Source organism: Quercus robur, chromosome 6 (assembly GCF_932294415.1).
Source record: "Quercus robur chromosome 6, dhQueRobu3.1, whole genome shotgun sequence".
Classification (NCBI taxonomy): Eukaryota; Viridiplantae; Streptophyta; class Magnoliopsida; order Fagales; family Fagaceae; genus Quercus; species Quercus robur.
The window spans coordinates 35072421-35099010 of record NC_065539.1 but is presented as its reverse complement, the minus strand read 5'-3'; the positions used below and the strand labels follow the sequence as shown (position 1 = coordinate 35099010).

Below are 26590 nucleotides of genomic sequence, written 5' to 3'. Positions count from 1 at the left end.
AGTGTTTCAAAAATACAAGTTGTCAAAGTCTTCTTACCATAAACTCTATTCTTGCAAAGTTTTTCAAGAGTTTATTTTAGGATAGAATTTATTGCATTCAACAAGAGTATAAGTTGAGTGATTTATGACTTCTCTCATATGTTCATTTGTTTGTTGCGGTTTTGTCATAGATTGCCAAAGGGGGAGATTGTTAAGACATATATGAATCATTGTTAGGAACATATGTAAATATAAAATTGACTAATTCTTTGACAATACGCACTTTACTTGTACTTAGGTAGATTTAGGATGTGTTTAATGCTTTAAGGAACAAGGTTTCAAGTTCAAGTGTTAAAACCATGCAAGTTTGTCCAAGAAACAAGTGAAGAAGTGCTGGATTTTAAAACTCGATAGCTAGCTCGACAGCTAGTATCTATCGAGGTTTAAACAACTGTTTCAGCCCGATGCTGGACAACTGCTTGACAAATAGGATATCTATCGAGATTTATGAAAATCAGTTTTTTAAAACTGATTTCACTCCAATCCGTGAATAGATGTTTGGGCTTTCTTTTCTCATAATCCTAAACATATATAAGGATTGCTTTAAGGGCCGTCATAGTTGATGCAACTCAATGCAAAAGTTTTTCACAAGCATATTGTGAACTGGAGACATATGCCCTAGTTCATCTTTCGATTCAAGAAGCTACTGTGTTTGTACACTGTAGGGTTTTGTAACCAAGGAGCTTCGTGATCTTCATCATGTGATGAATTGAAAAACTTTGCAGCCAACTTCTTTCTTAAGTTGGTGAACAAGCCGTGTACTAGGATCCGCGCATCAAATTGGTTAGTCACGTACTAGGAGCCATGCATTGAAATGAGAGATTGTCACTACAGAACAAGTCCAATTGAGTATTGGGGTAAGTGTTCAACTGTAGGTTGGTATAAGGTACTGGGATTCCTTTACTTGTAACCGCTTGTTGTGATAATAGTGAATTCTCAGGAGTGGTGACCTTAAAATCACCTGGTAGTGTTTTTACCGTGTAGATTTTCCCCATTTAAAAACAAATCATTGTATGTCTTTATTTTCCGCTGCATATTAACTTAATTGGTGATTTGTTTGTGCTACCACGCTTATTGCATGCTAATTGAATTAATTAATTAACTTGACTAATTAATTAGTTAATTCGTCACAAGGGGTCAATACATTCTTGGTCTATCACATTTGACTTTTAGTTAGTTTCATAATAATTTGCACATGAACTTTTGAGTCCTCACAATTTTACACTTCATTATTCTAATTATATATTTTTAATTAAATTTATACTTCATTCTATATAAAATCATTTTATTAAAATCTTAATATATCATTTTTAATAATAGAATATAAAATTTCATATATATACAAAATTTTAATAAATAACTATTACTATATAATTATCATCAAATTTTATATTCAGAGAAAAAAAATACATAATGTTAAATCCTTTTTTTTTTTTTTTCCTGAGAAGACATAATGTTAAACTAGTTATTTATATATTTTCTTCTAAAAAAATTTATATATAAATTTGGGGGACCTGAAAAGATAATGTAGTAAAATATTATGAGATCAAATAAAAAAAAATCTTTGATTTAAAGATATTATATATAGATAAATACCTGACTGAAAAAGAAAAAAGAAAAGAAAAGAGCAGACGAACAATTATACATGATTCATCAATAGCTGTTGACCAACCCCACCACGATCTGGTTTAGTTTTTAGGACTTGGTTTAGGTCCAGAGCATCCAGTGCATTGGACCGGGTCAGGAGGTGACGCGTGTCTAAAAGTGGACACATGTCGTCATCTCAACGAGTTCAGTACTACTTGACACTGGACCTAAACCTAACCCAGTTTTTAAACCCGGTCTTTTTGAACCAACTCAGCAGGTTATCAGTTATCAGTTATCTCACTCCAAGATTCCAAGTCCAAAATCTAATCCTTATACTAATATTAATGTGAATAAAGAGTAATGCTAACCATCGTTTACCCTTGGCGCGATGGTCACTCCATAAATATAAGTACTTATGGGTGTGAGGGCAAAGACTACGGTTCAAGTTTCTAGGAAGGAACTTCACACATAAAAAGTTACCCACATCAATAGTTTGTAAAATAATTTGTTTGTTTTTTTAGAATACTAAGTATTAACACACACACACACACATGGGGTGAGGAGAGAAGGTTTTTTAAAGAAACTTACAATGGTGTATATCTAAGAGAGCCTAACTCTTTGATACACAGTACAGACTTTAAACCTCTTTAACTTACAATCATTTTTCAATGTGAGATTAACCCACTGTTTTTGTAAAATAATTTGTGACTAACATTCTAATATCACTAGAAGAAATAATACAATTTAGTAAGATTTTTTTTTTTTTTTGAACACATACAATTCAGTAAGTGTTAGTTTGGATTGTGCTAAAAACGTTTTTCAGCGCGTTTGTGTTTTAAATAGTGGGTCCCGTGCACTGTTCACAGGACTCACAAGTGTAGAATTCAGCAAAATTTTCATTAAAACTCGGTCCCATGACACTATTCACACATTTAAAAATTATTTTGCTATAATGTTTTCAATTTTCAGTTTTCAACAATAAGTGATATCCAAACAGACTCTAAGATTAGATACATAAATGACATCTCATTATTATATATACACTAACATCTCATTATTATATATACACCTGGAAACAACTAATTTGTTCCAAAAAAAAAAAAAAAAAAAAAAAAAACCTCATATATTCTTTCTTGAAATATTAAAATTAATGTTTGTGAAAAAAGTATTGTAACGCCCACAATTTTCAATTCAAGTGTTTAGGATTAAACAATTTTGATAGAAAACCTTCGGAACATATGAGATTCAATCCCAAAATAAAATGCACCATAAAAATCTATCTAATCTTCCAATAAGCAAATTTATACAAATTCCAAATAAATTAAAATTATTTTTTAAAAAGAGTAAAGTGCATATTTGATCCCTATCCTATACATCATATTTCAATTTAGTCTCTAACCTTTCAATTGTGTCAATTTAGTCCTTAACCTTTCAGTACTATGTCTATTTAGTCCTTACTGTTTTTTTTTTTTTTTTGAATGAAAATTGATGACACATGTAAGGCAAAATAAAAAATTAACTTTTGTTAATGTGACAATACACTAAAATTTTATTTTAGCCGTTTGCTATGTCATTAATTTTCATCCAAGATGTAACAACATGGACTAAATTGATATGATACTAAATTGTTAAGGACCAAACTAACACAATTGAAAGGTTAGGGACCAAATTGAAATATGTTATAAATGATAGGGATCAAATATGTAATTTACAAAAAAAAAATAATAAAAATAAAACCAATAAAAGAGCTTAAACAAACCCCTCACAAAAGCTTGCTAAATTAAGACTTAAAATTCTAGTAATTCATAATTAACTTTCTGAAGAAACCACCAAGTGAAATATATGTATATGTATATATATTAACTATATAAAAAGAACCAATAGGCTAAGGAATAATGTTTTGGTTTAGTTAAGTTCTTGGACTCATTCTAATGCTACTAAAAAATCTTTCATACTTATTCAAGGCATTTGGCCAATCTGGTGAGATGGATTTTTTTTTTGTCTTAAGTATACCAACATGTTTTATATTATATTAGCTATATATAAAAAGTGCGAATGGCTTGAAGCTACAGTATTTTTGGTTTGTTCAACTTGCACTGTTTCACCAGCCCTTTTTTTTTTTTTTTTTTGAATGCATAAAGTTAGGGTAGTTTAGCTACACTAATTTTGGTTTGTTCTATTCGCAATGTTTCACAAAATAATAAAATATATTAACAAAACAAATTGACACAATATTTTCACAATTGTAGAGGTGTTGGTTTCTTATATGTCAAAATAAAATAGTAAAATATCACTAGTCTTATCATATGCACTTCACGCGTGCGGTGTGGCTTTTTTTTAGTGGTCTTATTTTGTAGCCAAAAAAAAAATTGTGTTTTTATTTTTATATATAATTTTTATTTTGAGAATCTAATTTATAAGTGAATAAAGTAATTTGAAAATCAACACGAAAGTGACCCTATTTTTTTGGCAATGTTTTAGTGGAAGTTAGAGTTGTATTTTTACTGGATTGTCCTCTAATTTTCTCTAATTAAACATAGGGGAGTAGGGGCATTTTTTAACCAAAAAAAAAAATGAAGATCTCAAACAGGGGAAACTCATCCTTATATAATAGTATAGATATTGGAACCAACTACAACTAAAAATAAAGTTATTGTGCAAAAAAAGTGCTACATCCATAACATTTTTTACAGCACTTTCATAACAAATCATAGGTGGTAAATTGTTATTGGTTCTAATTTAAATTTGCTAATGAAATTACTTTTTTGCTCACTAATAACAACTTGTAATAACGTACTACTTATAATTTGTTATGAAAATATCGTGGACATAACATTTTTTTTTGTGAAAATTTTAAGAGATCTTGTTTTCGTCATAATATTTTCAAAACTACTAACCTATCAATTCTTTACAAGTTAAAATAAAATATAAAAAGAGCCAATAGGCTTAGGAATAGTGTTTTGGTTTAGTCAAGTTTTGGACTCATTCTAATGCTACTAAAAAACTTTTCATACTTATTCAAGGCATTTAGTGAAATTGGTGAGATGGATTTTTTTTCTTCTCAAGTACACCTATTTGTTTTATATTATATTATTTATATATAAAAAGAGTGAATGCCTGAAAGTTACAGTATTTTTGGTTTGTTCAACTTGCACCGTTTCACTAGCCACTTTTTTTTTTCTTTGAATGCGTAAAGTTACAATAGTTTTGCTACATTATCTTTGGTTTGTTCAATTTGCAATGTTTCACAAAATAATAAAATATTAACACAACAAATTGACAGAACATTTTCACAATTGTTGAGGTGTCAATTTCTTATAGGTCAAAATAAAATAATAAAATATCATATTGGAACCAATCACAACTAAAAATAAAGTTATTATGCAAAAAAAATGCTACATCCACAACATTTTTCATAAACACCTTCATAACAAACTATAAGTGGTAAATTTTTATTGGTTCTAATCTAAAATTGCTAATGAAATTACTTTTTTGTCCACCAATAACAACCTACTACTTATAATTTGTTATGAAAATATCGTGGACATAACATTTTTTTTGTGAAAATTTTAAGATATCTTGTTGTCGTCACAATATTTTCAAGACTGCTAAGCTATCAATTCTTTACAAGTCAAAATAAAATATTAAAAGTTCCAATAGGCTTAGGAATAGAGTTAGGAATAGTGTTTTGGTTTAGTCAAGTTTTTGGACTCATTCTAATGCTACTAAAAAACATTTCATACTTATTCAAGGCATTTCACCAATCTGGTGAGATGAATTTTTTTCTTCTCAAGTACAACAATTTTTTATTTTTTATTTTGGTTTCCTTTTATATTATATTATCTATATATAAATAGAGCGAATGCAAACTACAGTAATTTTGGTTTGTTCAACAAGCATTGTTTCACCAACCACTTTTTTTTTTTTTTTTTTTTGAATGTGTAAAGTTACAATAGTTTTGGTACATTATTTTTGGTTCGTTCAATTTGCAATGTTTCACAAAATAATAAAATATTAACACAACAAATTGGTACAATATTTTCACAATTGTTGAGGTATTAATTTTTTATAGGTCAAAATAAAATAATAAAATTTCATATTGGAACCAACTACAACTAAAAATAAAGTTATTATGCAGAAAAAAGTGCTACATTCACAACATTTTTAACAACACATGGATCCATTAACGTGTCATTACTTTTGTAACTCCATACTAATACATGGATTCATCTATCGTTCATATCCAAAATCACTATAATGACAACACTTTTTATAGGAGGCCAAGTTACTGGCAATGACGCGATAGATTTATTAATGTCAATGCTCAATGTGCATGAATCTAGCTCATTATAGAAGGACTGCCGAGATTATTATGCACTAACCATTGAAAGACCAGCCCTTATTGTCTTTCATAGTTTGAGCAATTTTAACTTGCATCTCCTTTCTATCATGGTCCAACAGTGTACCTATAAGAATATACTACATTATGATGGATATGGTCAAATCAAGGACTATAATGAATGCATTCATAATCTTAGTCTACAAAATCATGTAGACTTATTTCAATATACCAATATTTTACATCATAAAATTATTGCAAAATTTCACAAGAAACTTTGAATAATTAATTATTGATAATAGAGACATCATAAAATATCATGTTGGGCCACATTATTCTAACATTTTTTTAATTAATAATTGGGGAGGAAGAATTTGAACTTAAATGTTTTTTTGTTTGAAACAGAAGAAGATAACACTTAAAATATAAGACTTAGTAAAATTAATTATTGAAAAATACTATGGTCAAAATATTTTCACAATAAACCTTAAATGACAAGTTGTTATTTGTTACCAACTATTATTAGAAGGCAAAAAGGTAATATCAATGGTGTGCTCAAATTAAAACTAATAAAAATTTAACGTCTTTAATTTATTGTGAAAATATTATAAAAATGTTAGGAAGGTTACACTCTTCCTCTTAATTACATGTTGAATCACTTGATTTGTAAACAATGCGTTGGGTGTAAAAAATTAAAAAAAGTGGAGGTAAGGATAACATTAACATAATTGTCACCTTTATGGCATCTAGAAGCAGTGGTAGTCTTTTTTTTTTTTTTGAGAAAAGCAGTGGTAGTCTGGTCAAAAAGGAGCGTCACTTTAAAAAAGACGTCAAAAAATATGATTGCTGCGGAGGGTGTGAACCGGCCTTGTTGGTCAAAGCTTAATGGATTGTTACTTGTTACCATGTGCTCCGTCTCTTTCAAATTCAAATATGGTCCACATCTCCAATTCTAAAGTCGCATAGTTGACCATTCAAATATTGAATTCCCATGTTTTCCAAAAAAAAAAAAAATATATATATATATATATATTTTTTTTTTTTTTTTTGAATTCCCATGACTGTAGGAGTACAATTCTTCCAACCAATTATAAACAGAGCCGGCCTCAACATTTTGGAGGCTTAAGGCGATATCCTCATACGAGGCTTTTATGTTTTCATATAAATAATATATAACTTGCATTTTATATAATAATTTTTATAAAAAAAATTAATTTTTTACTTTTTAATATGATTTTTTTTTTTGAGAAAATGATAAAATTACAACAAATTTTACTATAAATTGATGTTGTAACAGATGTGATCAATGATATAAGACTTACAAAAATGTTAGAGATATTATAAAATTTACAACATGAGAATTACCAAAATATATCACTAATCACAAAAATTCATTCAAAAATGCATTCAATAGTTTGTTGAAGTCCAATTATAATATTCATTGTCACATTAAATTATAAAAGTTATGTAGACTACCGTGCACCCTTAGCGCAATGGTTACTCCACAAATATAAGTGATTGTAGGGTATGAGAGACAAAGGCTGTGATAAGACTTTTTTTTTTTATTATTATATTTTAAAATTTTTTCTTATCTCTATCTTTAGCATTACTTAATTCTTTCGCCTTCCTAATAGTGAAAAAAAAAATGTAAACTATATATTTTTTAATATCTTCCAAAAGTATTTATCAAAAAAAAAAAAACAATTGACCCCCGCCCCCCCCCCCCCCCCAAAAATTTGGGGCTTTTCTCTAGTAGGGGGGGCCCTAGGCAATGTCCTAATTGGCCTAGGCCTAGGGCTGGCCCTAATTATAAGGGTCCATTTGGATTAAGCTTATTTTTACTAAAACTGAAAACGCTGTAACAAAATAATTTTTAAATGTGTGATTAGTATCGTGGGACCTATTTTTAATGAAAAAGTTGTTGAAAAGTGATATTTGTGGATCCTGTGCACTGTTCACAGGACCCACAAGATTGATAAAAGTGACGAAAAAGTAGGAAAAGTGCGGCTACTGTTCATGAACAGTAGCCGCTGTCCCCTGCTGCAGCTGACAAAAAAAAGAAAAAAAGAAAACGCAACACAAAACGCAGACGTGAGATTCATTGCTATCCAAATGCTCACTAAATGTTCTACGCTTATGATGTGTGTTGTGTTTAAATTTTAAGATAAATTTTAAATTTGATTATTTCATTAAAATAAAAAATTCATAATAAGTGATAAATTGTGATTGATGAAATATATAAGTTTCAAAAAATACTCTTTATTGTCAAAATTTCTAAAAGGTTTTAGGTGAAATTACATTTTACCACTCTAAACTATATACTAGATTATACTTTACACCCTAAAGCCTAAACTATTCGAATGCTCACTTTGTGTTTTAAACTATCACACTTATCACACTTTGCACCCCGATGTTACTTCTGCTGTTATATTAGATAGAATCTTGCTGCATGTCATAAGCACATGCATCCAGCTTAGGTGGAACAAACTTAAAAGACAGAAACACTCTTCTTCAAAATCAATTAAAACAAAAGCCAATTTTTTCCGCATCTCTCTCTATCTCGCGTGCGTGCTAGTCTCTCCCAAAATTTAGATTCTTGTAAACCCTAGATCCCCAATTTAGAAATAGCTCCAGTTCCACCACTACTCCACCATCCCAAATCGGAACCTTCTTAAATCACACACACTCTCTCTCTCTCTCTCTCCACAAAAAAAAAAAAAAAAAAAAAAAAAAAAAAAAAAAAAAACCTGAAACTCCAATTTTTTCCCCCAAATTGAAACCCCACTCAGTTTCTGCCGTAGATCATACCATCAAATGGAGGAGGTTTATGAGATATTGGCATGTTTAAGTCAGATGATATCCCAGCAAAGACATTATCTTGGTTTATATTCGGTATCAACATGTACAAATAGAAGGGGGCGGATTGAGAAATTAGCTTAATTTTAATATGCAGTTGGCAGAAAGGACCACCTGAGACATGCTTCTTTTGCTTCATTCCACTGCCAAAAGATTATATGAAACCCATAAATGGCCAACCAGTAGGGATTGTGTGGTGAAGCAATGTGAATCATACACGACTTGACAAATTTGGGTGCATGAGAAGAATTGGCTTTGGTGGTTCGTAGGTGGTGTTATGCATTTTAAACATAGGGTGGCTGAGTCTGTCCAAAGGGACAATTGTTTTTCATACCCCTATTTTGTTTTTATGTGTTTGCTTTCTCCAGTGGTATGACTAGATATGTAATTAGAATTCGTTACTTCTTTTGTTTGTCTTTTACAAAAAATGATATTCATCTTATAAGTAAATTTGAAGTCATCAATGGCATGAAGGATGTTTCGGTCTTTTAAATTTGTTCCACCTAAGCAAGATGCATGTGCTTGTCATGTACAGTAGAATTCCATCTAATATAACAACAAAAGTAACACCGGAGTGCAAACTGTGATAAATGTGATAGTTTAGGGTGCAAAGTGTGCATTCAAATAGTTTAGGGTATAAAGTGTAATCTGTTATATAATTTAGGGTGGTAAAGTATAATTTCCCTAAAGTTATATATATATATATATATATATATTAAGTGCTTTCCCTTTTCCTTGCGTGTATGTTTGTTTAAGAAAAAAAAATCGTTTAACTTTTTTTTAATTGAAAAAAATTATTTACAGTTTCTCAAATTACTAGCTAAAGTGAGTTCTTGTATTAAATAGATTGTCTAGGAAGTTACACATCAATGAAGAGTAAGACATTCTTTATTTCTTGGGTAAAAGACTATTTTGGCCCCTAATCTTTATTAAAAGTTTGTTTTTTGTCTCTAAATTTTAAAAAATTCTTTCTTCATCCCTAAACTTTGTAAAGAGTGTCTTCAATAGTTTAGAGACAAAAAATAGGGATGAAAAAAAAAAAAAAACCATTTTAAATAGTTTAGAGATGAAAACAAATTTTGGTAAAGTTTAAGGATATAAATAAAACATTTTCAATAGTTTATAGACAAAATATGAACTTTTCAATAGTTAGGGACAAAAAATAAACTTCTTAAAGTTTAGGGATGAAAAACAAACTTTTGATAAAGTTCAGGACCAAAATAATATTTTACCATTTTTTCTTTTTTCTACTTTTTTTTTATATGAAATAAAAATTCTATTCTAATCTAATTTAAGTGTATGTATATATATATATATATATATATATATATATGAAACGCTCTTACTTGAACCCCTACCCTTACCCCTCAAGAACTTTGTACTTATGGGATGATCATCAAGCCAAAAGTGCGTGCGCAGTGGTTAATATCATTTTTAAAAAATTGTATAGAATATTGGCGTGCATACACACCAACCCAATGAAATCAAAATAATTTTTTTGTTGGTTTTGTTTTGTTTTTATTTATTTATTTGTTTTAAGAAACAAACACATACATATAAGGGAAAAAGAATGAAGTTCTAACCTTAAAGGCACACTAGAAACTCTATTAAAAAATCATGGTATATTAATTTTAAGAGAGGGTTGGGTAAGTTATACTATACACAATATACTCTTTTAAGTAATGTGATGCAATTACCCATCTTTTTTTGAAAAACAATATACAAACATGCACGATGAATTATTATATGTAGGAATTCCTTAAGGGTGACTTTAAGATACTGACAAAAGGTTTCGAATTTAGAATTTTATGGAGATTATAAGGCCTTAGGAACACACTTAGCCAACCCTTCCCAAATATTGAGCATGCAGAGATTGTAGTTCCTATCACAATGGTTTCTTATTTTATAGGAAAATCCTAAAGAGACTACAAATCTTATTACATAAAACTTGCCGATTGAAGTGTCAATAAATTTGATTGGTGAATTTCAATCATGCACATCATAAATGAATATTTGAATTGCCTATTTATAATTAGTGACCCTGACACATTAATTTGTAAGATTAATGCAGTAAAACTTGTACTATTATTGCTCTTTTTTTGACATTTTTTTTGAGAAGATTTTTTAAACATATATTACTTTTTTTTGAGAAAAACATATATTACTTTAATTAAGCCTAAAACTGAGCCGTTTATCCTAAAAAGAATTAAGCCTAACACCCAGAAAATTATTAGGTACTCTCGGAGTATCACAAATGCGTACTCCCCCCTCTCATATGAATTGTGGATCTCACAATAAATTTAATTTGTGGGACTACAAAGTAACAGACTATATAAGCCTTTTTTCCCCCTTTTTTTTTTTTGTGTGAGGAAATAAATACGCTAGAATCTCTCCATTATACCTCAATGTAAGGACAATTGTGCAGGTTTCTCAAAAAAAAAAAAAATGGTGTAGATAGGAAAAAAATAATTTAGGTACAATATCTTAGATGATTTTTCTTAAGTTCTTTTTTATTGATTTAGCCATGTTGCTACTTAATTAAAAAAATACGCTTCCATCTCACAAAGAAAAATCCACATGGCAGAATCTTACGAGGGAAACCTAAAGAACAGCACTTAAGTACTGTACCTAAGTTTTGCCATTCATGATAATATGTACATATTTTTTGGTTTCTCACAGTGTTTCCTCAAAACTTTCAACTAAAAACTAATCACTATTCGCGATGAATGGGCCCATAGCAGGGTAAATTGTTGGCTTAGAATATTTTTTTTTTTCAAAGTGCGTTGTCTTAAAAAAACTTGGATTCATTCTAGTATACATATATAGTCAAGGATAAAATCACAATATAAAATTTCGTTAACTCATATTAAGTATAGTATAATATTATATGTTTATATATATATATATATATATAAACTTATAATGTCTAAGATTGAATTGTTTAAATTTGTAATTAAATCAAAAGATATCAAATTACTATTGTAATATAAAGATAACACAAAGTAAATTATGCAATAAAAAAGTTGTTAAATCAAAATTTTTAAGTTTGTACATGAAAATCGTTTTTATCTAAGTAACTCAAATAATTTAATCTCTACTATTAATTATTTGAATAGACTTGTGAAGGGGTAAATTTTTTGTTTATGTTGGTTACTATATATGGGAAAAAGATAAATTAATTAAGTAACTTGTGAACAAACTCAGATTATTCTACAAAGAAATGAACCAACTTAAACATTTTATATAGTTTGATAATTAATAGGTTTGAGGTCGTCTTGTGTTCTAAATATAAGTATAAATCAATTCAAAAATTACAACACTAGATTTTATTTGACTCCTTTACAATCTTATTTTCTTCCACACGGCCAAGGGTACAAAAGAGCACCTTCCAGTTAAAAGCTATTAGAATGCTTCTATTTATTTATACCTTTTTTTTGTTATAGATATGTTAGGATTTGAATCTATCTCATTTGGTTCATGATAAATAATTTTTATTTTCAAATCAAGACACCAATTGATTTTTGATGTAGACAGAATTCGAAAATAGATCTTTTATTTGACAGAATAAACTTTGACAATTGAGTTAATTAGAACCCACTATAAAAATATTTTTTGATAGCTAGCATGTCTTAATGACAACTCGAGAAAAATCCACAGCCAAAGATAAAATTTTGGAGTGGGGAGTAAAAAATTAGGTCATTTACATTTTCCCATATATATTTTTTAGGCTAAAATGCAAAACTGACTTACTAAGTTTCACCTTTTGTCATTTCAGTCCTTTAAGTTTCAATTTTGTCACTTTAGCCCTCTAAATTTCAAGTTTTGTTAATTCAGTCCTCCGTTAGTTTTCTGTTAAGTACTGTTATTTACTAACCAAAATGACGCCATTTTGATTTTTTTTTTTAATTTCTTAATTTAAAAAAAACTAAAAAATGTTAATTAAAAAAAAAAAAAAAACTAAGGGCTCAACAGACGACGTTGTTTCCCTAGCCACTCTCTCTAGGCTAGACCCAAGGAGCTCCTTTCCAAGCTTCGTTCATGGCCAACCACCAAGGTCAGCTACTCTTCACTCCTCACCACTCACTGCCAACTATTGTTGCTTGGTGGGGGTTGTCTTTCTCTTAACTCGGTTTGACTAGGCCAATCTCCATCTCTCTACGTTTTCTCGTCAAACCCTCGTTGGAGTTCCAACCCATGCCTAGGCTATTGTGTTTGGTTGGTTTCAAAGTCTTTTGGATTTGGTGAACAACCTGGTTAAGCTCTCTCTCCAATCTGCCCTGGGACGTTGGATTCTTTCGCTCCAATCAAATATGGGTGTCCTTGGATTCTTTCTCTCTCTTATCTGATTTGGGTTTTCAAGTTTAGTTTTTAGTCAAATATTTTCTTATTTTTGATTTTTTGATTTTTGTTTTTTTTTGTTTTTTTTTTTTTTTTTTTTGTAAAAACCAAATGAACCACAAAAAAAAGAAAAACCCAGAAACATTGTTTCATTGTTGAATAAATAATCATTGTTTGTGGGTAGCAAACTTATAAATTGTATATGTTATTGATGGTTGATGTTAGATCATTGTTTGCTGTGCTTTGTTCTGAATTTGTATATTGAAATTTTAAGTTCGTTTGGATACCATTTTTGGTTGTGATCAATGTAAAGAAATTTTTTGTTATTCATGCGTTAGGTTTGTTGTGTGTTCTGGGATTTCTTAATTTAAAAAAAAAAAAATTAAATTAGTTTTCTACATTTTTTTTAATATAAAAAACTGAAGGAAAAAAAAAATTCACTTAATGGTTAGCATTAATAGAAGTTAGTGGAAGGCCTGAATTGAAACACTTTTGAAACTTATATGACTGAATTGACCGAAACCAAAGTTAGAGGATTGATATGACAAAATGTGAAATTTAGAAGGTTAGTTTTGCATTTTAGTTTTTTTTTTTTTTTTAATGAAAAATTACGTTTTAATTTTTTAATGGAGGAAATGGAAAATTCATTTTCTTATTTGAGAGTTTAAGTGGGAGAGAATGTAATGGGTAGGAGAAAAAACTCATTCCTCTCTACTCCCTTAAAACCTTAAATTTTCGTTCTCCCCAAAATTGGGAGGAATTGGAAATGAAATTAGATTTAATGAATTTTTTAATAAAACTCTCAAAATACCTCTATATATTCAACCATTTATTTTAAAATAAGGGTCTAATAGTAATATTGTAATAAAATGATTCCATTCATTTTCCTTTATGTTACTCCCAAACAAGGTTACTTACATTCAATTCATTTTTATTCATTTATTTTAAAACATCCAAACAAGATTACTTAATTTCATTCCATACATTTCTTTTTCATTTCTTTCCCTTACTTAAATACATCACATCACATTCCATTTCATTCCATTCCTTTATGATTATTCATTTCAATTCCATTCCATTAACTTATGAACTTCCAAATGAAACCTTAGTTTTTAGCTCTTTTTTTATTTTATTTTATTTTTTAAAGCTTTTATATACAACTTTTTAAAACCTTACATTTTTCCTGCACTTTCTCACATTTTCAAAGTACAAGTATACTTTAATATACTTTCAGCAAAAATCTAAATAACTTTTGTTTCATTTGGTTCAATGTTTTAAGACTTTTCTAATAAAAATAAATAAATATTCTTTATATCCTTTGATTCAATGGTTCAAGACTTTTCATCTCTCACACATACACACAAATCTCTTTGCATTTTAATTCACAATAATTTTCACATCTTCCACTTCTACTCCTTTATATATGCCTATCCATAGCCTTTCATGCAAATACACACAGACCAAGAATGATGTTATTTTCTTTCATTCTTTTGACGACACCTACCTAACTCTAACATTGTTGTTTCATCTAATTCTAACTTGTATGAGTTGACTACAACCAAAGAAGAGGGGCTTGCTGCTTGCATTTTATATTGAGTGACAACGACGATTACAATTTTGATGTTAAGGTTGGACATTATGAATTTGTGGGTTTTGTAAATGATGTAATTGATTGTGGGTATTTGGGACGTGTATTTTGTTTTAGAATTAAGGAGAAAGATACATTCTATATCAACTTTTATTTTATAATATTTCTCCAAAGTTGTTGTTGTTTTTTTTTTTTTTTTTTTTTTTTTTTTTTTTTCCTCATTACTTCTATTAAATAATTATAATGGATATGTGTATCCTTTGATTTAATATTTCAAAACTTTTTATCTCTCACACATACGCACAAAACTCTTTACATTTTAATTTACAATTTTCACCTTTTGCACTTCTACCTCTTTATATATACTTATCTATAACCCTTCATGTCATCCCATGTCAAATACACACAGACCAAAAAGGATGTCATTTACCTTCATTCTTTCCACGACACCTACCTAGCTTTAACATTGTTATTTCATCTAATCCTAACCCATATAAGTTGACTACAACCAAGGAAGAGGGGCTTGCATTTTATATTGAGTTACAATAGCGATTACAAGTTTGATATTAAGGTTGAACGTTGTGAATTTGTGGGTTTTGTAAATGATATGATTGATTGTGAGTGTTTGATATATATATTTTGTTTTAGAATTAAGGAGAAATAGACATTCTATATCAATTTTTATTTTATAATATTTCCCCAAAGTTTTTTTTTTTTCCATTACTTCAATTGAATAATTATAATGGATATGTGTGTGCAAGCTATAATTGTTGCTTTTTATGATAAACTCATTACTAATAAAGTTCTATAATAAGGGTCCATTTGGACATAACTTATTTTGTTGAAAAGTGAAAATTGAAAACACTGTAACAAAATAATTTTTAAATGTGTAAATAGTACCGTGAGACCTATTTTTATTTATTTTTGAATAAAGTGGTTGTAGGTCTTGTGAGCAGTGCATGAACAACACGTGAACAGTGATCAACAGTGCTAGTTGTCCCCTAAAGTTGAAACGCGTGAAAAAAAAAAAAAAGGCATGAAACCACTGAAACACTAGAAACGCAGACGTGGATAGAAATAATTTCTACCCAAACGCACACCAAGTATGCTATAATACATATACAATATTTTCCAAAACTATTTTACATAAAACATTATAATATTATCCGTGCATCGCATATCTAAATTACTGGTTTATTATTAAAAAAAGAAACATGTAAAGCCATTAAAAAAAAAAAAAATTTCCGCCCGCCGGGGCCCGGGGCCGGGGAGGGGGGGACCCGGGGAGGTTGTTAAAATGCAACTTGCAAGTTAACCGGTATGGCCTATTATTCGGTCTGTGAAAGTGCAATAAATTAAGGTTGGGCTTGACACTTTAGTAGCGAAGCAAAGCTCTCACCACTTTGGAAAAAGAGTGTGTAAGAAAAAAAGCATGGCTCTGGAAGAAGCAATAGATGAATACACTCAGGATGGGACAGTGGATCTGAAAGGGAACCCAGTCCTTAGATCCAAGAGAGGTGGATGGAAAGCTTGCTGGTTTGTCGTTGGTAAACTCTCTGTCTCCTCTCTATCTCTAAAATAAAACATTGAACCTTAGATTTGTGTTTTATCAACAATCCACTGCTGCATACCTTCACAAGGCCACTGAACTTTTTAAGTTTATTGTGTCTGTCTCACTTGCAATGGCTCCTCGAAACTTGGGATGCCTGTATTTTTTTTTTTTAATTCTCTGGTGGTAAGTGAGTGGGTATATCTATTTATTTAAAAAGTTAGCTAGTATGCCCTTTACATGGCTTATTAGAACTAAAATTAGATTATGAGATTTTTTTAATCACTAATTTAGCTCCATTTGAGAAACATCTCACTTCTGATGGAGTAGATTAATTGTTATTGGAATAGCTTAGATAATTCATGGCTATTGCTGTGTTTGATCTGACCCAATATTTTCTTGATAAAGCCTTGAAAGTTCAACAGCAATTAGTTTTTTTGCATCCTATAGAGGAAGATGGACTTTCTATTCTGACTATTCCGTCTCACTTTCTTCTTCTTTTATTTTTTTATTTTTTAAAAGTTGTCTTAATTTCTTCTTTGCTAGTCATAAATAAGAGAAAGAGAGTTCTGTCCATAAGTCCTGCTCTCCTTTACTAAGAGACTCAGCTGGTTAGAGGGTCGGGATATGAAGTTCTGCGGATTCGGCTGGGGAGTTTAGAGGGTTGGGATACACTGATATGGAATGGAAATAAGTCCCAAACGTTCTCTGTACGAACTGCTTATCAAGTAGCACTCCGGATGAATGGGACAGGGAACACTCCAGGGTGCAAGAAGATAAGCCCGTGTGGAACTGGCTGTGGCAGTTATCTATCCCTCCTAAGGTTCGGAACTTCGTTTGGCAGGCTAGCTCGGATATCCTACCTACTCGAGCAAACTTAGCACGTCGGCGAGTACCCATTGACCCTAAGTGTGCGGTGTGTGGTTCGAGTGATGAGACGGTTCTCCACATCCTGTGGCAGTGCCCTCTAGCGCGAAATGTATGGGCTCTTGTCAAAGGAAAACTGCAGAACAGTGACTCCTCGGCTAGGACGTTCTTCAGCTTAGCCCAATCTTTAAAGGGAAGGTTTTATCGCAAAGAATTTGAGTTGTGGGCGATGGTGACATGGTCCATATTGAACGCGCGAAATAGATTTTACTTTGAAGCGTCTCAAACCCCGCCGCATGCAATACTCAAGAGTGCAGAAACGTTATTAGATGAATACCAACGGTTTACTCGTAGCATGCCTACCATCTGAGCACCTGAGTGTGCTACCCTCACGGCTGTGACTCTTGCATACTTTTTACTTTATAGTTTTCTTTTCCTTTTGGTTGTATTGGCTGTTAGGGTCTGGTCAGTGGGAGCCACCCCTGCACACTTTGTACTCCTTCAGTTTTTTTTTTAATATACTCCTATCGATTTTTCAAAAAAAAAAAAAAAGAAGTCCTCCTTCCCATTAATGTTTCAACTATCAAGTTATAGAAAAATAAAGTTTAGTTGGCATATTCCCATCTTCTTTCTTTAAACGAGCTCATCATGCATATTTTTCAATCATTAAAAGTTTCCCAAATGAATATTTCGAAGTTTTAAGGTTTTTTTTTTTTTTTTTTTTGAAAATATTATATACACATAATAGTTATATAGATGAATCTCGAAGGTGCTTCTAAACTAAAGTCTCGATTAGGAGAACTAAATTCAGAACTCAAAGATAACGTGAGGCCTAAAAAGATTAATATTATCCTTTCCTTAGACGGGCTGAGAGAGTCAAAGGCGACAAGTTCTCTCTCTCTCTCTCATCACGTAAATTAATGATGTCCACATGTCACCCCATACCTATTTACTTCCTCTATCCCATTTTATTTGTCTTCTATTCAATTTTGAGATGTCTCAAAATATTATCATGTTTATAAAAATAAAAGTTATTAATTTACTAATGTTCCTATTATACCCCTATTTTATTTTCTAAAAATAATAATTCAATTTTTTGATAAATTTATTTAAGGGTAGTTTTGGAAACTTATACATTTTTAAAAGGTAGACAAAACAATAAATGATGTTCCCTTAAAAAATTGACTTTTCAAACAGGACAAACAAAGTGGAACGGAGGGAGGGAGTACAATTTTGCATTGACTATAGACACCAACCGATCACTTTCCCACAACTCGTATGTCATAAATAACACCTTCCATGTAATCATTTATCTTTTTTTTTTTTTTTTTGGTAAACATGGAATAATCATTTATCTAAAAAGAAAAAAATCTTCTGATATCTTTTAATTTATATTTAGATCATTCATATTAGCTTAATTACTTATTTTATTTTATTATCATATCAATTTTTTTTAGGTATTTTTAAGATTTTTTTTTTGGGCAAAGGTATTTTTAAGATTTTCTTCTCTATTTTAATTGATTATGTGTGTTAGAGTTTCAGTCCTTATAATCTCAAGCCACTATTACAAAAGTTAGACCATTTTGTAGTGATACTTTGATTATGTAATGTATTATAAATCTATTTAAAAAACTCTATATATTACTTTCGTGTTTATGTGTTTTAATAAGTATTACTATTTTCTCTTTTTTTTTTTAAAAATCTAATAATGAGAAAATTTATGGCCATAGGTTTTTGGGTCATAATTTTTTACTCTAATATGTAGCAAATTATGAACGGTGAAGAAAAAAATAATAGGTAGATGAGAAAGTGATGAACAATTATTCACATTTTTTTTAATATTAGAGTCGTGGCAAGAATTATGAAATAAAAATTGTACTAGTCTTATAACAACTCAAAACTCCTAATTAATCCACCTAATTTTGCGTAAGGTTTTCTTTGTCTTTTTGGTTTTAATCACATGCAAGCTCCAATCTAATCATTGTATAGTGTTAGTCGGCAGCAACCATTGGTGACCTTTTATTTATTTATTTCTTCTTTTGACTTAACTGTGCAGTGTATGAGGCTTTTGAACGCATGACCTATTTTGGTATATCCTCCAATCTGATCGTATATTTAACAAATAAGCTCCATCAGGGCACAATCACCTCTGCCAACAATGTCACCAATTGGGTTGGCACCATTTATATTACTCCAATCTTGGGTGCTTACATTGCTGATGCTCATCTTGGCCGATATTGGACGTTTATTATCGCATGCATGATTTATCTCTCGGTAACGCATCATTCATTTTACGAATATAAATCCTTTGATTTGTTTCATTTTTACTTATTTTAATTAACGTGTCATTCTATTTGCATAATTATTCCTCCATATAGGTACACTACTCACTTAATTACCTGTCTTGATATACCTGATTGAGTAGATAAGAGCTATTACTTGCACGACTTAATCGAGCCGTAGTGAGTCCCTGACTCGTGTTTTAGAAGTTTAGTCAAGTCAAAGATGATAAACTTAACATTGAATTTCTTGTCAAAGATTTGTATTAAATTGTGACAATATATATATATATATATAGAGGCTGAACTCCTCAAAATCTTTATCTTTAATCCAAAGGGATGCTTACCTAGCTATGACATTTCCTGTCTAAATTTTCAATACTACTACACAGCTATGATTTTTCTCCTTCTAGAAAACCGTATAAGGCTATAAGCATTAGCAAAGAAGTCTATTTTGTCCATGCATGGAATATGAATGATTGACTTGGAATTCTTTTGTTATAACGTATGCGCAGTAGTTTGTGAAACTTGTCAGTTCTCATCATCACTCTATTGATAAGGCTGTGCTATTCTTTTTTCTCCTAATAATATCGGTTGTTTAGAAAGTGGACGGTTTTACTTTTATCTACAGTATTTTTCAGTAATAAGTTTTGCAGTTTCAGTAAAATAAACGATATCCAAACACTTAGGGTCCGTTTGGATATAACTGAAAACTGAAACTGAAACTGAAAACTGAAAAACACTGTAGTAAAATAATTTTTAAGTGTGTGAATTTTACCGTGAGACTTATTTTTAATGAAAAAGTTGCTGAAAAATGAAATTTGTGGATCCGTAAACAGTACACGATGTGCACTAATTGGCTGAAAAAATAAGAAAAGTCAAACTTTGTGACTACTGTTCATTGAACAGTACATAAACAGTAGCCGCAAGTCTTAAAAACGTGAAAAAAAAAAAAAAGAAAAAAAAAAAAGAAGAAAAATGCAGACGCAGATGCGCTGAAAATCAGCCCAATCCAAACCTACTCTTAGTATAAAAATTATTGAAAAATTATATTTTTTATATTATATTTAACAAATAAGTTAGTGTGAGATATGTAAATCTATCTTTACCGAATAAGTCCAATTTAAGACTTCACGGTTGTAATGTTGAGTCTAATAAGTCCAATTTACGGAGCTGCGTTCCCATCATGTGTCTTGACTCAATTCCTCTAATAATTTTACTTTTATTGCCTTCTAGAAACCGAATTTAATGAATCAAGGATAGATATTTGTGAGCAAGTGGGCTGAGAGAACAAAAAGAAAGAAATTAAGTTGGCTGGGTTGGTGGGAATTTGAAAAAGAAATGGGTAAAAAAAAAAAAAAAAACTATAAAATGGAGAGGCTTGTGCAAACTATATAAAAGGTTTTTTTTTTTTTTTTTTTTTTGGCTGAAAGATGAAAGGTTATACCTAACAAATATAAACACGGATTTTAAGAAGTTTGAAAAAGTCACGTGTAGGATAACCACCACAGTTTACCTAAACAGAGAGATTTTAACTTTAGGATCACAATTTTTTAAATAAATATCATATAATTAATAGGGGGGCTATCATCGCTACTGTACCATATGTATAGAATTTGAATTTTAATATAAAGGATTTTAAAAAAAATATTTTTCAAATATAATATGGTGGGTCATGGCCAACTTGGCCTAATCTTGTTGGTAATGGAGATCTATATTAAACCAGTTGCCAATACCTGTCACTTTTTATTTTATCTTATTTATTTATTTGTTAACAAATCTACCTGTTACCTTTGGTGCTCACCCAATCCAATGCAAAAATCAGGCCTTGTGTAATATTTGTGCTTTGCCAAGTATTGACTTTTTCACTTTATAAATTGTTATGGATAGCTTTTCAGTCACACACACAAATGATAAATTATCGATTTTCTAGTAACGCCCCTCTCTTTACGTGTGAGCTGCTTTGAGTGGGTTGAATTTTTTTTTTAAAAAAAAATAGAAGATACGGTAGAAACATTGAATGAATTTAAGACCTCTTATTTTGATTAAAAAAATATTAAATTATTGATTGTTGTTAAAATAATTAGGAAATTGTGAATTTAATCTTTTAATCATTTGTATATAATTAAAAAATTTATTGATTATATTTTTTTTAAATGTCATCAATCATATTTATTAATATATCAACTTGTAAATCTGTAATAATAAAATTGATAGTAGTTTTGACCTTTTAATTTTTGGTTTTTTACTATCTTTGTATGCAAAACACCCAACGGAAATTTTATGTGGCTGAATTGGTGTTAACTATATATTGACAGGGAATGATACAATTAACATTGTCGGTTTCACTGAATAGCCTAAAACCGCCTCCATGCAATAAAGTCATCGTGGGAAACTGTAAGAAAGCATCGACCTTACACCTTGCAGTGTTTTATGGTGCACTATATACCTTGGCCGTGGGAACAGGTGGAACCAAGCCAAACATCTCCACCATTGGTGCAGACCAATTTGATGAGTTTAACCCCAAAGAGAAGGGTCATAAGCTTTCCTTCTTCAATTGGTGGATGTTCAGTATCTTCTTTGGGACCCTCTTTGCCAATACAGTTCTTGTGTACATACAAGACAATGTAGGATGGACTTTAGGGTATGGGCTTCCAACCCTTGGACTAGCAATATCTATTGCCATCTTTGTGGCTGGCACACCCTTCTATAGACACAAGGTGCCCACAGGGAGTCCCTTCACAAGGATGTCAAGGGTTGTAGTTGCTGCTATAAGGAAATGGAGGGTGACTATCCCTAATGATATTAAAGAGCTCCATGAGCTTGACTTGGAAGAGTATGCAAAGAAAGGAAAGTACAGGATTAATTCCACACCAACTATGAGGTATGTATTTCCTAAAGGTTTACTTGTATCAATTGGCTACATTGTTCTTGTCTATTACAATGGAGAAGAAATTAAAGGCTCGCTTGTGAGAAAAAGAAAATAAGAGGAATGTATATAAACAAGACAAGAAAAGATAAAGGTGGCCCTAAATTCTACCCTAACTCACTAATTAGGCGTTTATAAAAACAAAGGAAAAAAAAAAAAACTCACTAATTAGGTAATTTTTGATATAGAACTTACACATTAAGTCTAATGACACAACAAATTTTACAACTGGTGAAGTGGCAAATTATAATTAGTGTATAGTTTTAATGAAAGTGATTTTGTAGTGATATGACAGCTTAACAAGTTGTGAAATTTGTTTTGTTTATAACATTTTTTGTTGGAGAGCTTAACAGAATAATTTATCTAAACAATTTTGGCCATCCCTCCAACATAGTTAAAGTGGCATTTTACATTAATCCTAAGTCTAGCTGTTGAGTTTAACCTATCCTAAACTTGATATGCAATAATCTTCTGCATTTGTCCTAATCTTACTTAATGTTGCACTCAATCAGCCTGCTTACCAAGGCATCTGTGAAATCCGGCTCAACGAATCCATGGATGCTGTGCACAGTTACACAAGTTGAGGAGACCAAACAAATGCTACGAATGATTCCCATCTTGGTTGCCACCTTTGTACCGAGCACAATGGTTGCTCAGATCAACACCCTTTTCGTCAAGCAAGGTACTACTCTTGATAGAGCCATGGGCAGCTTCAAAATCCCCCCAGCAAGTTTAGCTGGATTTGTAACCATTTCCCTCCTTATCTCTGTGGTGCTCTATGACCGGTTCTTTGTCAGGATTATGCAAAAGTGGACTAAAAATCCTAGAGGTATCACTCTCCTTCAAAGAATGGGAATTGGGCTTGTCATCCACATTTTGATAATGGCAGTCGCATCTCTAACTGAGAGATATAGACTTAGTGTGGCTAAGGAACATGGGCTAGTTGAAAATGGAGGACAAGTTCCTTTAACCATATTCATTTTGCTCCCTCAGTTCGTGCTTATGGGAACAGCAGATGCATTTTTAGAGGTTGCCAAGATGGAGTTCTTCTATGACCAGGCACCAGAAAGCATGAAGAGTCTTGGGACTTCCTATTCCATGACTACCCTAGGAATTGGAAACTTTCTGAGTAGTTTCCTTCTTTCAACAGTTTCCCACATAACCAAGGAACATGGTCACCAAGAATGGATTCTAAATGATGTGAATGCTTCTCATCTTGACTATTATTATGCATTTTTTGCGGTACTGAACTTCCTAAACTTTATTTTCTTCTTGTTTGTAATTAAGTACTATGTGTATAAGGCTGAAGTTTCGGATTCTATAAAAGTGCTTACAGAAGAATTGAAGGGAATGACAGAAATTAGAGACTGAGGGATGGAGAATAATAAAAATCATACAGAAGTCAAAGCTGATAGTCTACTTTCTGATAGTTCTATTAAACAGCTAGCTATCTTTGTGGACAGGCTATTCCATATTTTAGAGTTCCTATTGTTGTTATAGCTTTCGGGTGATGGTAGTTAAAGATAGTGTATTTCTGATGTTTGTTTACCTGACTGGGGAGAATTTAATGTTCACACTTTGTTTAATAGAAAGAAGAATGAAATACAGTTGTCCGAATGACCACAAGTGTTTGTCTTGAACTCCCCACCTTTTGAATGATGAAGTTTCTTTATTCATTATCAACATTTGTTAATAAATAGAATACTTTGATCGAACGAGTTCAGACCTTCATCTTAGACCGGTTAACAATATGCAACTAAATAATTTTGATTGATGAATTTTCTTTATTCATCATCAACATTTGAATTTATACATGACAAGAGTTTCAAGTAGAAAACGATAAATATTAACTTCCTATAATCTATCAATAAAACTAATCTTAATCTACACTAATTTATTTAAATAAATAAAATATAAGCAAAAATGCAAAACTGATCCTCTAACTTTTATATTTTTTTGTTTTAGTCTTCTAACTTTCAGTTTTGTCATTTTAGTCCTCTAACTTTCAATTTTTGTCAATGTAAGACTTTGTTAGAACTCAGTTAGTGGCTGCCGTTAGAACTCCTGAAACGATGTTGTTTTGCATTTTTTTAAAATTTGAAATGAAAAGAAAATAAGAAAAATCTAAAAAAAAAAAAAAAAAAAGAAAACATGGATACTAAGACGACGAGGACTAAGACGGCGAGGACTCAGTTTGAGGTTCAGTTTGAGAGAGAGAGAGAGAGAGAGTGAGCTGAGAGGGACTAAGACGGCAAGGACTCATCTAGCAAAAGCATTTATGGTGAGTGGACGCTGGAGGTGATTAAGTTATCTAATGGGGCAGTAGAGAAGTATGGGAGTAGATTGGTGTAGTTGTCCACATGATACAAGGATGACTTATCGGGCTACTCGAAATATGAACCAAAGCATGGATAAATTATATTTTAGTTTAGTTTTGATTTTAGGGGAAGTGGAACGACGACGTCGTTTCCTTTAATGTTTTTTTTTTTTTTTTTCCTTAGATTTTTCTTATTTTCTTTTAATTCTGAATTAAAAAAAAAAAAAGAAAAAAAAAGGAGCAAAACAGCGTCGTTTTAGGAGTTCTAACGGCAGCCACAAATTGAGTTCTAACAGAGTCTTGCATTAACAAAAATTGAAAGTTAGAGGTCTGAAATGACAAAATTGAAAGTTAGAGGACTGAAATGAAAAAAATGAAAAAGTTAGAGGGTCAGTTTTGCATTTTTGCCTAAAATATATGTCCATTATTATTCATCCAATACTAATTAAAATAAAGGGTCCAGTTAATGTGTACTCTTAGAGCATACATTAATAATCTATTTTAGGAAAAAATTTATGAGAAATTGAAAAAGTTGTTACAAAAGTTTTACCGTTTTTACAATTCTCGATAAAAAGTTATCTAAAATGGTTTATACTAACATATGCCCTAAGAACATACATTAGTAAAACCCTTAAAATAAATTACGCACATAACATTTATCTCCCCTAGAAAATGCCCTTGTCCTCAAGGGTCTTTCTCCTTTTTCTTTTTATTCTTCCTCCTCTTCCACAAAGCACTTCTCTTTAATTTCTAAAATGTCGGCCTTTTGGATTTGATATGCCTTCCTTTTTTGCATTTTTCAATCCTTTTACTTTGAACGATATGCATTTAGCTTTAGAAATAGGTTACAAGTTACAATCTTTTTATTGTTTTGTGAACGTACTTGTCCACTCTTTAAGACCTTGTTACTACTTGTTAGTTGCACGAACCTGCAATCGTTGAAACCTTTTTATGTTTTTGTGATTGTAGTTTTCCTCCTTTGTGCCATTATTTTGGGACCCTCCATTGTTATCGTGCCTTTCATGGTTGTCCATTGCATAAGCCTGCAAGTTCTCCCTTTCTCTGTGTGATATGCGTAGAAAAGGCAATATGGTAGTCCATGAACTTCCAAAGTAGTTAAATTAGTTTTGCAAGGGCTCCTTTTGACTTGGGGGTTTTCCTTTTAGGGTATTTGCTGCAAGAAGAGACCAGGGAAGAAGAAATTCAAAAGGCACAAGCCGCACAACAAGAGAATGAGAGATAAAAGCAGCTATGCCCAACCAAATGTTAACACTTAATAAAAATAGTAAACTTAGGAACACAATGAAATTTCACAACATTTTCAAATTAGCCTATGGACTCATCATCATCATTTGCAGTTTATAATTTTTAATTAAACTATAGATTATTTTTGAAATGTTGTGAAATTATTGTGATTTTTGTTATGTTTATATATAGCATGACTCCTATGTACCTATATACAAGAAATTATTCAATCTTTTAGGAGGACCACGTCAGCAATGACTAACGGTCCACATGCAATAATATAATGCCATCTGTTCAATTTAATTGAGCGATCATTCATGCCATCATCCAAATAAAAAGTAAATTATATATTCACCATCAACCCCCGGCCCACTCCTTATCTATGGTGCGATTGGTCCTCTAAAAATAAAAAATCACAGCAACAGCAACATCAACATTTCAAAATCAATTATTTATATTAGGTTTAGCTAACTTTGGGGTTTCTATGCCTAGGCCTTCACAGCATCAAGATAGAAGAGAAGACAAAACCTAGGCATGGAAGGAGTATGATAGGTTTAGATATGGAATGGTGGCAACATCAAGTCCTTGTTTGCCCCTAAGGAAAAGTCTAGAATCACAAAAATTTTCACAACTTCTTGCCACAATTGTGACATGACA

The 26590-nt window shown here is 31.0% G+C and overlaps 1 protein-coding gene across 2 annotated transcripts; it reads left to right on the top strand.

The window, feature by feature from the left end:
- The first annotated feature begins 16046 nt into the window (after positions 1-16046).
- Positions 16047-23988, top strand: LOC126688580 (protein NRT1/ PTR FAMILY 5.2-like). 2 transcript variants are annotated; one of them, XM_050383326.1, is made up of 4 exons: positions 16047-16294; positions 19220-19437; positions 21761-22326; positions 23082-23988. In XM_050383326.1, the coding sequence occupies exons 1-4, from the start codon at positions 16180-16182 to the stop codon at positions 23740-23742; spliced, it is 1560 nt and encodes a 519-aa protein (XP_050239283.1). In that variant the 5' UTR covers positions 16047-16179; the 3' UTR covers positions 23743-23988. The 2 variants fall into 2 exon arrangements, with proteins under 2 accessions (XP_050239283.1, XP_050239282.1); XM_050383325.1 differs by having other exon boundaries at positions 16058-16294; positions 22884-23988.
- Positions 23989-26590: the final 2602 nt, after the last annotated feature.

Bases quoted from the DNA above. Each gene is read 5' to 3' on its own strand.
- LOC126688580 (XM_050383325.1), top strand. From the start codon at position 16,180: ATGGCTCTGGAAGAAGCAATAGATGAATACACTCAGGATGGGACAGTG. The intron at 16,295-19,219 runs GTAAACTCTCTG...TTAACTGTGCAG, and splicing joins AGCTTGCTGGTTTGTCGTTG to TGTATGAGGCTTTTGAACGC. The intron at 19,438-21,760 runs GTAACGCATCAT...ATATATTGACAG, and splicing joins CATGCATGATTTATCTCTCG to GGAATGATACAATTAACATT.